A 16106-nucleotide genomic window follows, 5' to 3' on the forward strand; every position below is an offset into this window, starting at 1 on the left:
ATGTGTATATGTACACACACACACACTCACTCAACACACAACTTCAATATATTTTGTTTCCCCTTCTCAAAATTTTCACTGGAATGAAGAAATAAGGCTGCTTGTGATAGCTGCGCCGCAGGTGGTGAGCCGAATCGAATCAGGCGGTAAGAGCGTGGAAAGAGGAGGTGAGCATAGCAACCAACAACTGGAGCTCTCGAAAGCTGACAGCACACCGAAGCACCGGCTGATTAGTGTATTCGCTGAGTCGAGTCTTCGTTGTTTCGCTATTTCCTTTCTCTTTTTCCATCGTCACCATTCTCTCAATGGCTTCCAGATCACTTTTTTTTTGTATTTTCTTCGATATTCCAGAACATTCTTTGAACTTTAAACGTATTTCAGATATATCTCAGAATGCCCATTCATAATGTTCCAACAACACTTCTTCTCTTGCTCGCAATAATCGGAGTCACACAATCTCTACGGTGTCATCTCATAGCCTACGGAAGTCTTACCGATCCAAACGGAATCACTACAGCCACATCACTCCAGGTAATTCATTTTTCCAGTTTAAAATTTTTAACGGTCCTTCGATTTCATTCCAAGTATTTTTCCAGGACTGTCCAATCGGTGCAAACTCCTGCGTCAAAACGATCGATTACTCGCAAAATCGTTTTTCAAAACAGTGTCAAATCGGAAACTGCACGGTACACATTTCCATTTAGTTATCACTTAAAATGTATCTTTGTTACAGACCCAACTAGGCGCAACCCAAGCTCCAGCAAACTGCTTCAACACAACTTCGGGATCATCAGTAATGGGTACTTGCTGTTGCTACGGAGACGGGTACGGGAAAAGATGACTAAAACTTTGAGCTTCTGACTTGCGAGGTTGATCACGCGGTTAAGGGGGATAGTACGAGAGGCGAAAGAAAATGGAAAGATTTCGAAATATTTCTCAGAGTTATAAAGTTTGAGTCAACTGCCAGGGGGACAGAAATAATTGCCGGTTGGTCACAGGTTGTTGAGCAGCTGAATTCAGATGAATTTGATTACAAAAATATTTGTTTATCAAACTGAAATTTGAGATGAATGAATGATAACGTTCTGTTTGGCAACACGGTATTAAAATAAACAATGATTTATGCATCTAATAATTATGTAAAAATTACCAATTTTAAAGATAATTTTATCCTTTTAACACAAACGTAACTCCTGGATCTAACATATTTCAATTGTCTCACTATTTCATTAGGTTATTTTTATTTATGCGCATTGGATTTTCTTTGTCTCGGGAGCATTCTGACTGGGGTGAAGTTCATGGAATTCAAACTCCTAGTACTTTCTTATAAACATCTAAACCTAGATTTATCATCAGTCTCATACCAGACTCACCAAAAATTTATTGACGTAATCACCAAATCTATGGGAATTTAAAACAGACACCGCGTCACACTGAGTTCATTTCCTAAACATATCACTTTTCAGATGTAACTCAAGTCCATCAATGCTTCCTCTGGGATCGTCAATCCTTGCAGTCATGATATCAATGTTTATATTTTCCTAATCTTCGCTTCCGCTTCATTATGCCACTGTTTTTTAATTCTTAGAATTTACCCACTATCTTCTAACTCCACCGTATGTACATAAATATCAAACAACAGTCATTTTCTAAAGCAAGAGTTCGTTAATATTGGAAATGAATCATAAATATGACTGATTCTGATTTCGATGAAACTAACTAACCGCTCATGCTTCTGATTTTTAGTCTGAATTAACCTGTGATACGATCTGACTCATCATCCTTGTTTTAATAATCATCATATCTCATATGATTTATATATTCTTTTTTTTTAATTAAAATATTAAACTAAAGCCAATTTCCTTGTAATATTTTGTCGCTTAAATTTTCAAATTCGTAATAAATCTAAATTTTGAGTGATTACTATTTTGCTGCGCCAGCAAGTTGGACGTTTGAAAATGAACTCACGGAGTTATATTAAAGGTTGCGAAAATTCAAAAATAACAGAAAACTCGAGAAAAATTAGAAAAGTCTGAAAAAATGAAAATGGCTGATGGATGAAAATGGGTTGGCACTGCTGCATATTTCATATTAAAAACTTATATACATGCATTTTCATATTTTGATGCTGATCAGTGTAACTCAGTCGAGCACACCGGATGGAATGATCTTCCTCTGGCAGGAAACCGTTTTTTTTAAATGAAAATCAATGAAACCAAGACTAAGTCCGTTTACTATTAGAAACATACGTTTGAAAGTTCTCTAAAAAATAGAGCTATTTTTTTATTTCTTGAACAAACCCTTAACTACAAATTGCTCAAGTATGTTTAATTATTTTACTATAAGAATTTTTATATTTAAAATATTATTTAAAAACTGATTGTCCAAAATTCGAAAATATAGAAAATTGTTTGAAACTGAAAAGTGAATCAGATATTTTTAAAAAGCATTGCACATAAACAAAACTTGGTATCCCTCCGTTGTGTTTTGCGATAATCAGGGTTTTAGCATATACATTACATAAATTTTCAAACAACTCCCTGATTTTTTACAAAACGTTTTAGAATAATTAGCATTGCATGGTAGAGCAGTTTTATGCTCTATGTTGTGCTTATTACTTACTTCCAGAAAGATGGCGCAATACAGCATGAAGATGTGGCAGCTTGCCAAGTTTGCTTGCATTTTAATATTTAACAACTTTTAGATAAAAAATCTAAAAAATGGTATAGTTCTACATAGTTTTGAAACCTCCAACTTACGGACTTACGGACTAACAGAAATTTTTGCTTTATAAAATGATTGAGAATATGAAACGCATTGATTTCTGAATGTACATTCAGTTGGAACAATTTTTGGTCAACTTCTGCTTGGAAATATTTTTGACATGAGACTGATCAAAAATTGCTTAAAAACTAGGTGTTAGAAACCATGCAAAAATGCCTAACATTAATTTTCTGAGATAGTTTTCAACAATCCAATGGCACGGTAATCGATGGGCAGCTAAATAGGTCATCAAAAATTCAGTTAGTCACCGACGGATCTGAATAACAAAAACGAAAAAAATTTCTCCGATTAGTCGCTGGTGGTTAAAATTCTTTTTATCGGGTTCTATCCTATGTAAAATAAGAAAAACATTTTACGAGCCTGAATGCCTTAATTTTCTAATGAAAATTCAAAATTCGTTTCACAGTTAATTTCAACGTCAGTGAGTGAAATTGGTAAATTTTAAAACCCGTAATAAAGGTGTGTGGCAAATCAACACTGACCATTTCCGTAAAGAGTCAATTTTTAAACCAAGAGTGAATGTATAAATGCGGAAAAATGTTTTGATTGGCATGGGAATATTTTTAAATTTATTTTCGTTTAAAAATTGGATTGCCATACCGAAATGTGATGCAGTTTTGTAGATTTGTTTTTAAAAAAACCTATTTGCCGCACACTGCTTCTCGATGAAGAGCTGATACTTTTTTTCAAAACAGTTGTACGGTCGGTTTTTGTCCCGCCAAAAATGAGTGTTCTTTTAGTTTGCGATGGCGCATAATTTTTCAGTGGATAGAATAAACTTATCGCGACGGAAAACCGTTCGCAATGTTATTTTCCCATTTTGAATTTCTTTATATATTTACATAATAGTAACTTTTCAATTGTTCCAAGAAAAATTGATTTCTCCAAAGAAATAAAAAGTATTTTGATGTTTTTTCTCTTCTGTTTTTACATTTTTTTCTAAATTCTTTTTTATTACGTTTGTTTTCCAGTGAATACCTGAAAGTGTTCAATTAAATTGAACTCCCAAAAGAACAACACTAAAAACACCTGCGTGATTTCGAAAACCGGAAAAATTGTTGACTAGACGAACAGGGAAACAAACACAACAAGATGACATCAAACATGGTTTAAAGTACTTGTTTTCAATATAAATGGTCTGTATGAAATCTCCAATTTAATATATCAAACCAAATTATTTAGTTATGTTGGCATGTAATAACTCAATATTGAATTAGGTGGCAAGTAAAACCAAATTTAAAGAAATTATTAACTTCTTGTTTTGAGAATTATCGTTTAATAGCTCAGTTGGTTGAATTCCAGTTGGTCATCCAGTTTTTTGCATGCACATACCACCTGATCCTTCTAGGGCTTCACTTATATCATTAACCACCAACGATTTGAAGAAAACACGTCTGGCATATCCATATTCGTATTAGCCATTGCCCGAAATCAAAAAATATCCAATCAACTTGTAAAGTTGCGCCGGCTCTTTTTTCCTGCATTTTCTAATTTACCCCTATATAGATTTCGTTTTTTTTTCTTACGAAACACTATACAACTGTTTTTATCATGTGATACATTGTCATAAAAGTCCCAAAAGTAGCTCTTCAGCTCCTCCCTTTGCTCATTTTTTCTCTACTTGGCTCCGCCCACTATCAGCTAACAAGTAAGCTCAGTGGCAGTAGACACTACAGTGATGAAGAGAACAGAGTACAACAGCACAGCGTCTCCTCCTCTTTTTCCATTTTCTCATTTAACTCTATTTTCTCTTCTTTTCTCCAACTTTTTTCGATTCCACCTGTCTCTTGTTTCGCATCGGTTGCCATTGTTACGGCGAGCTGCCACTCGAGCTCACTTTGCCCATGCCTTATCATATGATTGTAAATTGAGAGAGAAAGAGGGCCCATCGTCCATCGTGAGCTTTCACACTTTGTGCGCACACACTCACACCGGAAATTTCGGTGTCACACAGCAAATTGGAAACAAAGTGTCCGCCCATATCCTATCTCCGATTGAGCCTCTCTTTCTGATATTCATTCTCTCAGCCACTTGAAGGGCTTCTCACCTTTTCACTTTCAACCAGAAATATTTTTTTTATCTTCAGAATGCTTCGCCCAATCTTCATCACCCTTGCCATTGCCGTTTACACTGCATTTGCTCTACAGTGCCATGTAGTTCCAGCTGGAAACCTCTCCGTTCCAGATACCTCCCAGCGTCAGGTATAAAACTTATTTTTTTCATATTTAAAAATAGATATTTTTCCAATTTCAGGAGTGTGGTATCGGATCATTGACATGCGTCAAAGTTGTCGACTTCACCCGGGGAACCTATACCAAGCAATGCCAAACCATGAACTGCACAGTGAGTGATAAAAAAATTAGAAATCAAACATTCCGTCAGTTTCCCATGGTTACCATAGCTGCGTTTAACGCGAAGTTCTAGCTTCTCACCTGCTGGCACTGACAACAAGTATCACATGATCTTGCTCTCACCGTAGGGAATATATGTATGCGCGAGAGCTATTCTCATTAGCGAAAGCTAGAAGTCGTGGGAATATCTGGCAAACTAATATTAGATGTATAGTTGAAATGATACGAAAGTCTATTTTTCAGTTGAACGGAATGCAAAATGCCGCAGCCAACTGCCAGAACTCTTCAGCTTTCGGAGTCAATGGGGCCACTTGCTGCTGCTACGGAGATGGGTAATAATGAATAAAACTATGTGGATTGACCGAATAATAATTCCAATACATTTTCAGATGTAACTCTTCCCCGAAAACTGGAATTGTGTCAGCTGTTGGAATAACTCTCGGCTTCATCTCTCTAATGAAAATCATGACATAAAGTCGCATTGTCTAGGGAGATCGTTAATGTTTTCTTTTTCATTTTTTTGTCCAATTCCTCATAATCGTACCGTTCCCAAGTCTTCTCAAAAAATCTCATATTTTGCCATCAAATTTTTATCCAGTGATAGACATATGTTTTTATAATCATCCCGTTTGTAATGCTTCTCTGAACATAATTTATTCCAATGTAAAGTCCAATTAATAAATTCGAAAAAGAAAACAGAAATCAGAGAATTTGAGTCTTTTCTCCATCACATTTCAGAACAGCATATGAAAGTTCATTTGAGTGCTTCTTTGCTCCTTTAACAAAACGGCGAACTTCATCACATCTTGCGTCATCACGGATCTCAAAAAGAACTGCAAACTTTCCTCCGTGATCAATAATTGATTGTTTGATATTGTCAGATGGGTACCTAATATTCTCCTTTTTGGAATAATCATCAACCTGAAAATGATAATTTTTGTTCGTGGCCCAAAGCGGATACTCACAGCATCTTTCACAATTTTCAAATTGGAAGCATTCTTTTCCGGATCAAAAGATCTATTTGATACCAACTCCACAGTTATATTGACAATCGGCGGTGGCTCAAATCCACTTCCTTCTTCCGTCAAAAGTTGGTCGTCCAAAGCACAAAAGCCCTGAAAATATTTTTTCAAGACAGAAAATGAGAAAACCGTCATCTATTCACTCACCAAGCAGACTACAGAAGCAAATAGTAGTATATAGGATGTAATCATTTCTGATTTATCAGAAATTTTGTTCGCTTTTATAGAAGCGTGTTCTGTTTACTATTGATTTATGTGAATAGACAGATTCATGAATTTGATTTCACTTTCAGAGCAAATATTGGCTAGAGTAGAGAAGTCAATATATTTTCAATAAAAGTCCATTATTAGCATCTCGTAAGAAAGCCATGACTATACATCAAACTGGTAATGTTTATAAAAGATATGTTGAGTAAGAGCTTTTGGAGCATTGCAAAGGTATTTCATTTTTAAAAAATTTATTTAGAAACATTTTGCTAACTTTGAACCACATACATTTGCATTTTTTCTTTTGCTTCCAGGCAACTTTTTGAAACTTATTTGAAACGTGTTAACAGAATTTCCAAGATGTCAGAAAGATCAACGTTTTGACTTTGCCATCCCATACTGAATCTGCATAAACTAAATTAATTTGGAACAAAAAATGAAAGATTGGGACTGAATTATTAATATATTAGTTTTGAATCCTATATTATTTTAGCTTTCTTCCTTCCAGGCGATTTTTTTCGTTAGATATTTTTCTTCGTTTCTTGTCAATCAATTTTATATAAAATTAACAAAATCGCGACATGGTTTGAGGACGTTTAAAGAATTTGTTCCTGATTGGGATTGTAATACGTTAGCTCAAACACCAATTCCAAGAGCTCACTGATGTTGGCGGTCTTGATATGTGAACTGAACCAAGAAAACAAAAAGACATCACCTGTTCTTTAGATGAAAAAGGAAAAACACAAGATATATCTTACTATTAGTCGGGGTGATTTTAAATCAAGGTTGTTTAATAATCTGCATTTCATTTTCAAGATTTCAGAAAACTAAATGCCTGAAGAAGTTCAAGTCTGCAAAGAACCTGAAAAAAATCCATTTTTCATACTTCAAAACTCAAATACTTGTTTCGTTTAGAATTTTATCTCGATTCAAATCATAAAGTTTTCGATAAATATTCATAATCGGTGAATATTAATTTCTGAAGCATTCCCTGTAGGAAATAAGTCACAAAGTGGAAGTGTGATCAGTGCAAGTTTCAATTGAAATTTAAGATAAACATGACAACGCATTTGTGCATGTTCTTTGATATGAAATCTCATAATTTGGTTTTTTTTTTCGTTTTGGAAATCGATTTTCTCGCTGTGATCGTCATGAAGTCAAACAACCCGGATGTTTTAAAGATGCACTTTCTCCGAAAATTCCAGATTTTTTTCGGTTCCAAACCACGGTTTGAATTGTGAAAATGGTTTGTGCATGGCTTTTAAAAAATCAAACATTTCTCAACAGATAAGGCGTACCCAATCAACCTATCGATGAAATGCTCGCGATAAGGCGGTCATGCACGTGCTTATAAAACAACAGAGACAGTGTAGTTTTCAGTTAAAACTTTTAAATCAGCATTTACATCATCTTTTTTCTTGAAAAGGCAGTTGTAATGTCGTTGTATACTGTTGCTGATGGACTTCTTGGAACTCATGTTACCTGGGAAGATGTGCTGGAAGAAATGCAAAAGGCATTGGATACAACTGCCACTTTTGGAGATGACAAAACTGCCACAAATATCAGTGATATGAAGGTATTTGATTCACTTTGTACTTATAATATTCGACGTTCACATTTTAGGGATTCATGTCCAAAATAGCTCTGGTCGAACCAAAGTGGGTAGGGGCTTCTGAAAACGAGGAACTGCCTGAAAAGTTTGTGGTCAAGATTTCATCTCAACTTCCATTCATTGAAATGACCAAGCTTATGGATTTTTCTTCCGGTGATGAGTTTTGGGATGATGCAAAACTGAAAGGAATGGGAGAAGTTACAAGATTGCTTCATAATAGAGAAGTTGCCACGTACAAGATTTTGATGAGAGAAAAGCATCCAAAGATTCCATTCACGAAGGTGAATAAATTGATTTTACTTGAATTTTTACCTGAAAAACTTTAGGTTTACGCATCAAAGCCATTTGACGACGAGAATAAATTGAAGGCTTATTTGATTTCCGAATATTATCCAAATATTCATCATATTGGAATGCATGAAAGTATTCCAGCTGAAGATCTGATTCCAGTTATTCATGCAATTGCTGCATTTTCTGCGATTGGTATGAAATTAAGTGAAGAGGAGACAAAATATGCTCGCGGAGCCGACTTTTTGGATATTGTTTTTGGACAATTCATGGATGAGAAGTCAATTGAAAGAATGAATGTACTGCTTAAAGCGTCATTCCCAGAAGAGTATTTGGAGAAAGTTGAGGAAATGCTGAAAATCTACAAAGACTATTATTTCCAACCGCAAATGATCAAAAATTTCAAAAATACATGCCAATTCTTTGGTTATAAACCAGTTCTCACCCATTCTGATTTGTGGAGCTCAAACTTTTTGTGTACTCGAGATGGAGAAAAAGTTACATTGAAAGCGATTATTGATTTCCAGGTTAATTTAGATTTTTAGAAGCTTATTTCCAGATTTTTGAATTTCAGACAGTTTCAATCACAACTCCAGCACAAGACGTTGGCCGATTGTTTGCATCATGCTTATCAACAAAAGATAGAAGAGAAAAGGCAGATTTCTTGTTGGAAGAATACTACAATACATTTGTAAATGAACTTGATGGAATGGATGTTCCATATACATTCCAACAACTTAAAGATAGTTATCAAGTTTACTTCCCACTAATGACTACAATGGTTCTTCCTGGAATTGCACCAATGCTCCAACATTCAAATGTAACTGAAGAATACAAAGACTCTGTATGTTTAAATGTTCTACTTCTACGTACTTATTGAGAAAGAAAAAATTTCAGATGAAACAAGTGGCACTAGACAAAATGATTGGACTTCTTGAAGATGTTATCACAACTCACGAGAGCAATATTAAAAACTTCCCAAAATATTTTGAATTCTAAGTTCAGCAATAAACAAACTGTTTTAATAAAAGTTTTATTTGTATTGTTTTTTTTTCAATTATAATATGCATCTAAACTCGATCTTCTTCCTCTTCATCGTTCCCGATAGTCTTTGTTCTATTGACAATAAAATCCTCAAGAGGCTTGTTTTTTGTTTCAGGAATCAAAAACTGAAACGAAAAAAAAATTTTAATTAGAGAAAATTCGCTCAACTTACTCTGAAAAATATGAAATCAGCCAATCCGATGGCTAAAAGTATGGCGTATGGCAAAACTGGAAAGTCAATACCAGTGTACAAGTTCTGAAAATCAAGCGTTGGTTTTAAGTTTTTGATGGTCATATTTTTATTCAAGATTTCAGGCAGACTTAGTGTTGTTCTTCAGAATTCTGGTCTTAATTTTAAATCTATTCTACAGTTGTTTGAAATTTAAAAAAAATCACCAAGTGGAACACATGGGGAGCAAAAACAATTCCAAATCTTGAGCAAAGCTGAGCAGTTGAATATGAAATTGATCGAATTGCAGTTGGCATCAACTCATTTGAAGCAATACTTGCAACAATAATTGCTTGAGAAGTCATAGCACACGATAACAATACTCCTATTCTGATCAGCACAGAAAATGTTGCAGTTGTATCGGTTAAACAAAATGCAATAATTGCAACAATTATGGAAATAGTAACCACGCTACAAATTCCATGACACATTTTTCTGTCAAATTTCTCAAATTTGTAATCCAAGAGTCCACTGAACAAGCTGAATGAGTAACGTAGAAGTCCAATGAGAATAGAGTTCATGTATATTGAACCAGCGACAGCTCCCAGATTGAACATAATTGAATAATTAATTAATGTAGTTGCAAAACTAAGAAATTAACATGAGCACAAACCCAGAAACATTTTTCAAACTCACAATGTAAATGCAATGACAAAAGTACCCGTCATGATTTCTTTCGTTTTGAAAAGATGCCAAAATGAATGTTGTTTTCCAACTTCTGTATTTCCATCAGCAACTTGTTTGTCATGTTCATTTTCCAAAAAGTTTTCAAGTTCAGTTTCATTCAATGATTTTGCTGCAGGAACTCCATCGAATTTTTCAATGGCGAGAAACACCTTTTTAGCATGAGAAATTTGTCCTTTTTGCATCAACCATCGAGGACTTTCGTGGAGAAAACTGGAAAATTTTCAATTATTAATTGTTTCAGTTTGACTTTGAATGACTCAAGTGATCTCACAAACTTGTATGGTTCGAGGAGTTCTAGTTCGCAATCTATAAGAAAAGTTCAAACTCCACAGTATATTCAAAATGGTTTAGAGAGAAGTAGTGTCTAGTTTTTGTTGGAAAAAATACAGTATCAAATTCAATAACAACAAAACACATTCCGGTCAGAAGTGGTTTTGCTCAATAGTGAACCTCTCTGTTGGACATTTTCCATAACTTATATGTGACCAAAAGTTACCAAATTTGGTTAAAACTTTGTTTTTTCAAAATAATTTCAACTCATGGAAGAAAACTTACGCCAACATTATAATTGCTGGAACTGTCAGAAATGAGATAACTAAAGCCAATCGATCCCATTGTTGGAAGAAGAATGCAAGAATTCCCAGGAGAATCACATTTGGAGAATAACTAATTAATGTAGAAATATAGCCTCTTGTGCGTTTTGGAATGTTTTCTATCATATACACAACTGAGATTCTGAAACAAATTTGAGATTAAGCCAACGGAATTCAAGTCTTACGTGCTCTGTCCACCATTGAAAAAACAAAGAATTGTTCGAAAAATTGTAAACTTTTTGAAATCAGCTGACAACGCTGACATTATCCCAAAAATGAAACACATGCAGAGACAAAACATCATTGGTGTTTTTCTACCATATTGATCCCCGATTTGTCCAAACACAACACATCCCAACATAACTCCGAGCATTTGTATCGATGTTCCCAACTTTTCCAGTTTTGCATCCTCACACAACAATTTGAACTTAAATACTGAGATTTTTTAATTCAGGTAATTTTGTTTTTAACCTAACCTGTTCGGTAATTCCATAAAATTGTCTTTCGAAAGTCATTTCTTTCTGCTCTTTACAGTAACTGTAATGTAAACATGCTTCTTCGTTTGAAGAAAATGTCATATTGCCACACGATTTTATAGTTGGAGCCGCTCCTGGAAATAATTCATTTGCTTTTAAAAAAAAATTTTTTGGAGCTATACCTGCATAAACCATAAGCATGGTATTTGATAATTGTGATAACATGGCGACTTCTACAAAAATACATAGTAAAATTGAATATCTTCCCATTTTAAGAAGATCATCGCTGTGAACTGTATTATACATTGTACCGGTATTTGTTTCTGAAAAATGATCGATTAGTAGAATTCAAAAATAATCGATATATTTGCAACAGACTCTCAAGAATTTGCAAGCTTTCTTCGTTGTCGCATTTTTCCGTTTTCTGAGATGATGTCATTTTATTGGTAGCCAACGGTTTTTGGCTGGGCAACTTCGAGGAAATACTGGACTAGTATAATATGATGGGCAGTTGAAGAGAGAGAGAGAAAAATTATAGTTGCAGAGAGAACTGTTCAATGGGATTATTATAATGTTAAACACTAGAGATAGCACACCGCCATGTTATCTTTGAAATGTGTTTTTATGAGTGCTCGATAAATTCAAGAAAGAATGCCGATGGGTTTGTGTGCATACGTATATAAGAAATGGATACACTCTCGGTTATCATTGATTTTTAATTGTTTGACTTGCCCTTGCAACAGTTTCCAAATGTTTTATTTTTTATTGAAGTTTGAGAAAAGAAATTGAGATATCTCTGGGTGCTTTTGTGTTTTGACCTGTCTAAATATTTGAGTAAAGTTTATTTATTTATAACCCTACAAAAAAAGACAGACAAAAATCGAAGATCTTAAACAAAATTTCGATTATAAATATATTAAGCATCATTTTATTTTTAAAAGTATCTGGTTAGACATACAGAGTTTTTTTTTTAATTTTCTGAAAATAAGATGCTTTTGAATTTTTTATTTCTAAAACGTTTTGTCAAAACTTTAAAAAATAACCTGAAATTTATTTTTCCTAGCGATTGTTTTTGTACTTTTTTGCTAATTTTTTAATTTTGGTATTTAACCTGTTCCTTTAGAAATCCTAAATTCTAGTATAGAGCATTTATATAAATTTTCCAAAATCTTTCGGGGAAATCCTTTTTTATTTAATTTGCAATGTCTCCTCTTACAACTTCAAAGAACAATCAATCTCACTCTCACATGATTCAATTCCTAGAAAATGTTCATTTTGTCAGGCTACCCCAAATCAATTTTGTCATTCTCACGGAACAAGTAAGATGATGATTATGATGGAATATATCAGATGATCATCCAAATTATGAACATTGAACAAACGTCAAAGTTGAAATTTATGAGAGTTGAATTGATTTATTTTTTATAAAATGAGATTCTTAACTTTGAAACCAGCATAAAATTTAACACGTATTCTTCCGTCTTCGTCGCTTCACAACTACAAATTTATCGACTAGATGCTCTTCAAGATTGTAGAATTTTGATGGTTCACTCCGCTCTACGTCCTCTGATGGTTCTACATCATCATGCTCATCAACATCTTTACCATCCAGATTTTCGATTTCTCCATATCTCAAGTCAAGAAGATTGTCTTTCAGCTGATCAACACGTCTCCAATAACCTACATGTGGCCCTGAAATACTTCAATTGAATAACAATATTCCTGATTATTCACTCACATTCCCAACCGTGGTTAGATGCTTTATACTCTTTCTGCAGAATTGAAACAAAGTTTTTTGGAGCTCTCAAGAAATTATATGCAGCCAGTGGTTCTGAAGATCCTTCGCTAACTTCTTCTTCTTCCTTGACAGGCTTTCTATTTGCCTCCATGAAATGAGAAAATCTTTGTCCAAACACTGAATCGATAGTTTTGTGTTTGTAAGCATCATCTTTGCTTAATTCATGAACATCTTTAATTCGGAAATATTCTGAGAATCGTTCTGGATTTGATCCGTAGCTCCAATTAGGCCAGTACCAACTTCTAAGATTAACTCTCTCAATGAGAAGAACTTTCCAACCATCATTCAGCTTTTGAGCTCTGTCCAAAAGTTCTAAACCAATTGCATCTTCAGCTTCCCATCGACGTTTTTTGTTCAAAGAGTACATAATGAATGGTGACATATCAATATCTTCCTGTGCTTTGAATTTCAGATTTTCTTCAGATTCTACATGTATCGTCTTCATTACAGCTGCTTCTTTCTTCAAATGTGACAGGCAGAGCTCAGCAACGGAGTTTCTAACTCGATCTTTCTCAGCCGACGGTCTTCCATGTTTGCTCCTGAAAAAGATCGAATAATTTTTCCACATAAATATAAAGATAACAATAATCTCAAACATTAAAAATAGGAAAACATTAGTTAGGAAACGCTAAAAAATTTCACTTGATATTTACAGGTTATTTTTAAAGTTTCATGTATTGTTTAAAATTAAAAGTTTTATTATATTCGCCAATAAAACTAAAACTTAATTATATACATTCGATAAATTAAAACCATACCAGAAATATGTGTCGTCCATTAGTCTGAGATGAGCCGTGAAAACTGAGACCTTCTCACCGCAACAGCCGCCTTTTTATTCACTCGTTGCGGAATATTTCGCAATCGGTCAAGATTCAATCGACTATTTGTTTAGTTCAAGGAATCACGTCGTGGAAAATCATTTTGATAATACAAATATGACTAACACTGAACATTTAAAAAAAGTTCAGAAGGTCAGATTTGGCACGTGGTCACAGTTTTGATCAGAGAAAATGACATTGAATGTACATAACTTGATAATGCCTGGAACTTGCGCTCAAATAAATTCCGTTTTTAAAAGAGATGAAACCTGATAACACGCTTAAAGTTATGAAATTGAATTCCACGTTGGGTCAGAGATATTCACACTTATTGGATGACAATCGACAATAAAAAAAAGGAATTTGAAACACCCAATGTTATTTACATTATCGTACCTCTAGCTGCTTATAACTTCATGATAGCTCTCAGAAGTTATATAACCATTCTACGAAGTAAATTTAAAAATTGCAACGTCGGATGATATTGTGAGCTTATTTTCAAATGAACTTGATTCGTAATTATCTGTTACTTAGGGCTCGACATTGGCTATTCAAGACGTGTTGATCAAATGAATGACAACCTCCTAGGATTGAGATATGGAGGAATTGAAGATTTGAATGGTACAGATGGTGGTAAGCAGATAGATGCATTTCCATCAAAGAACGTAGAGCAACATGAGCAATGAAAATTCTATAATCTATAAGAACATCTAGCCGATAAATTTGTAATTGCCGAGCGGCGAAGACAGAAGAATAATTGTAAAACTTCAAACCGTATTTTAAAATATGATTTTTTTACAATAAATTCAGTGTGCCCCAGAGATATGTTGAAGTACCAGAGAAAAATTCGAAACCTTATTATTTTCATTAAAAAGTAAAAAATTTAAAATTAAAACTAAAGGCATCTGAATAAAAGTTAGTAAAAAATCACCAGAAAACTTCTCAACCTTTTTGGGAGGAAAATAAAAATTGACAATAAGTCGAGAACACTTTTACTTTTTTTAATTTCAATGTTCTAAAATGTTTCGAAAGGCAATATTATTGAACTCGAGTATCTGTGTAAACAGATAGATTTAAAAAATTAGTTCACAAAATACAAATTTTAGCTTGCAAAAATGCAACTTCAATTATGTTATGTTATGTTAGGATTATGTTAGGATTGACTTCCCTTGTTTCAATTTCACATTAAAAAAAATCAAATTCACATTGTTATTCATTTGTTATTCAACAATGTTAAATAATGTTATTCAAAACAAACTTCCGGTCATCTGATATCTCTTCCGTTCGTTTTCTGTACTCTGGCACATTTCGGGGCAGAAGTTCTGGATCACATTAGCTTCCCGTGTTGTTCACATGATTATATTGCCCTTTGCATCCTAGTATCGTCCCGTTGTATGTTGATCGATATAACATTCTATTTTAGACAAAAAATGAAGAAAATGAAGAGACAATCTCTCTATCTTTCCATTTCTGTTCTATGAGACTGATCTTCATGTCGTAAAACTGTCACCGCGAATCGTGAAATTTCATAAATCACACAATGTATGCACCGCCGTTCTCTTCATTTTTTGCTAGTACAACAGATAGAACAAGTTCTATCAGGAGACAGTATTATTCTAGATCGTTGTTCAATTTTCTACGAAATAGTTATCATCATGCTTATCTTCTTAATACCTTATCATTTGAGCTCTTCATTTTTTGGTCATCATTTTTCCACCTATCTGTATCTCCGAATCTCAACGTCATCCCGTATTGGTGCACACAGTGTATGTTGTACATCTCGAAAACAGCCCGCTTGCCTCTCTACACAAACTATTGCATCACATTTGATCTAAGTCTCTCCACTTTTCACAGTCTCTACAATTTTTAGAAGAGACAGAGACGACTGCAGAGAAACCTCCTTCGACCTGCTGTTTCTCCATCTCCCTGTCAGAGGAGATTGTTGCTGGTATTTTCATTTCATTTGATATCATTATCAGTAGTTTCCTTCTTTTAATTTTTCTTTGGAAAAGTGAAATTTTAAGCTATTATGAGGGCAAAAGCGTGGTTATATACCGTGTTCCGATTGCGAAATATTGCGCACTCGGATTCTGTATGACGTCAGCGAGAGGGTCTTCTGGCACACTGCCAACCTTTCATGTGTCCCTCGTGTTCCATATTCTTCTGCCAAAGACTATAGATTGCTCTCCTATTTGTA

At 34.2% G+C, this 16106-nt stretch overlaps 6 protein-coding genes, 3 non-coding genes and 1 pseudogene across 13 annotated transcripts; 4 read left to right on the forward strand and 6 right to left on the reverse strand.

Annotated features, from left to right (window-relative positions):
* The first annotated feature begins 381 nt into the window (after positions 1-381).
* F58B4.6 (Activin_recp domain-containing protein) lies at positions 382-1916 on the forward strand. Its single transcript, NM_001028824.4, has 4 exons — positions 382-531; positions 597-686; positions 734-825; positions 1467-1916. The coding sequence occupies exons 1-4, from the start codon at positions 394-396 to the stop codon at positions 1543-1545; spliced, it is 399 nt and encodes a 132-aa protein (NP_001023995.1). The 5' UTR covers positions 382-393; the 3' UTR covers positions 1546-1916.
* A 2305-nt stretch (positions 1917-4221) lies between these two features.
* F58B4.12 lies at positions 4222-4293 on the reverse strand. The gene has a single exon (NR_102062.1). It is a non-coding gene; the product is annotated as an Unclassified non-coding RNA F58B4.12 (non-coding RNA).
* A 577-nt stretch (positions 4294-4870) lies between these two features.
* On the forward strand, positions 4871-5834 carry nssp-63 (the record flags this gene model as incomplete). Of its 2 annotated transcripts, NM_073385.5 has the most annotated exons (4): positions 4871-4985; positions 5038-5127; positions 5379-5467; positions 5525-5834. In NM_073385.5, 4 exons carry the CDS (start codon positions 4872-4874, stop codon positions 5607-5609), a joined length of 378 nt encoding a protein of 125 aa, NP_505786.1. The 2 variants fall into 2 exon arrangements, with proteins under 2 accessions (NP_505786.1, NP_001263861.1); NM_001276932.3 differs by lacking the exons at positions 4871-4985; positions 5038-5127 and having other exon boundaries at positions 5388-5467; positions 5525-5609.
* Positions 5835-5837: 3 nt separating this feature from the next.
* Positions 5838-6349, reverse strand: scvp-1 (Secreted nematode Clade V Protein gene family; the record flags this gene model as incomplete). Its single annotated transcript, NM_073386.1, has 3 exons — positions 5838-6056; positions 6101-6250; positions 6305-6349. 3 exons carry the CDS (start codon positions 6347-6349, stop codon positions 5838-5840), a joined length of 414 nt encoding a protein of 137 aa, NP_505787.1.
* A 1403-nt stretch (positions 6350-7752) lies between these two features.
* F58B4.5 (CHK kinase-like domain-containing protein) lies at positions 7753-9305 on the forward strand. Its single transcript, NM_073387.6, has 5 exons — positions 7753-7940; positions 7988-8257; positions 8303-8791; positions 8839-9108; positions 9162-9305. Exons 1-5 carry the CDS (start codon positions 7800-7802, stop codon positions 9261-9263), a joined length of 1272 nt encoding a protein of 423 aa, NP_505788.1. The 5' UTR covers positions 7753-7799; the 3' UTR covers positions 9264-9305.
* F17C11.12 (Major facilitator superfamily (MFS) profile domain-containing protein) lies at positions 9284-11980 on the reverse strand (the record flags this gene model as incomplete). 2 transcript variants are annotated; one of them, NM_073388.7, is made up of 9 exons in its annotated part: positions 9284-9433; positions 9481-9564; positions 9705-10125; positions 10174-10434; positions 10780-10959; positions 11003-11244; positions 11294-11427; positions 11476-11616; positions 11672-11980. In NM_073388.7, the coding sequence occupies 9 exons, from the start codon at positions 11730-11732 to the stop codon at positions 9335-9337; spliced, it is 1623 nt and encodes a 540-aa protein (NP_505789.1). The 2 variants fall into 2 exon arrangements, with proteins under 2 accessions (NP_505789.1, NP_001122921.1); NM_001129449.4 differs by lacking the exon at positions 11672-11980 and having other exon boundaries at positions 9335-9433; positions 11476-11599.
* A 713-nt stretch (positions 11981-12693) lies between these two features.
* Positions 12694-13909, reverse strand: F17C11.11 (uncharacterized protein; the record flags this gene model as incomplete). 2 transcript variants are annotated; one of them, NM_001392603.2, is made up of 3 exons in its annotated part: positions 12694-12985; positions 13032-13630; positions 13850-13909. In NM_001392603.2, the coding sequence occupies 3 exons, from the start codon at positions 13867-13869 to the stop codon at positions 12756-12758; spliced, it is 849 nt and encodes a 282-aa protein (NP_001379276.1). The 2 variants fall into 2 exon arrangements, with proteins under 2 accessions (NP_001379276.1, NP_001256279.1); NM_001269350.3 differs by lacking the exon at positions 13850-13909 and having other exon boundaries at positions 12756-12985; positions 13032-13536.
* A 395-nt stretch (positions 13910-14304) lies between these two features.
* F17C11.16 lies at positions 14305-14672 on the forward strand (annotated as a pseudogene). The gene has a single exon. A coding segment is annotated over exon 1 (368 nt).
* Positions 14673-15525: 853 nt separating this feature from the next.
* On the reverse strand, positions 15526-15689 carry F17C11.24. Its single transcript, NR_102063.1, has one exon. It is a non-coding gene; the product is annotated as a small nucleolar RNA F17C11.24 (small nucleolar RNA).
* A 29-nt stretch (positions 15690-15718) lies between these two features.
* On the reverse strand, positions 15719-15913 carry F17C11.21. The gene has a single exon (NR_069386.1). It is a non-coding gene; the product is annotated as an Unclassified non-coding RNA F17C11.21 (non-coding RNA).
* Positions 15914-16106: the final 193 nt, after the last annotated feature.

Source organism: Caenorhabditis elegans, chromosome V (genome assembly GCF_000002985.6).
Source record: "Caenorhabditis elegans chromosome V".
NCBI lineage: Eukaryota > Metazoa > Nematoda > Chromadorea > Rhabditida > Rhabditidae > Caenorhabditis > Caenorhabditis elegans.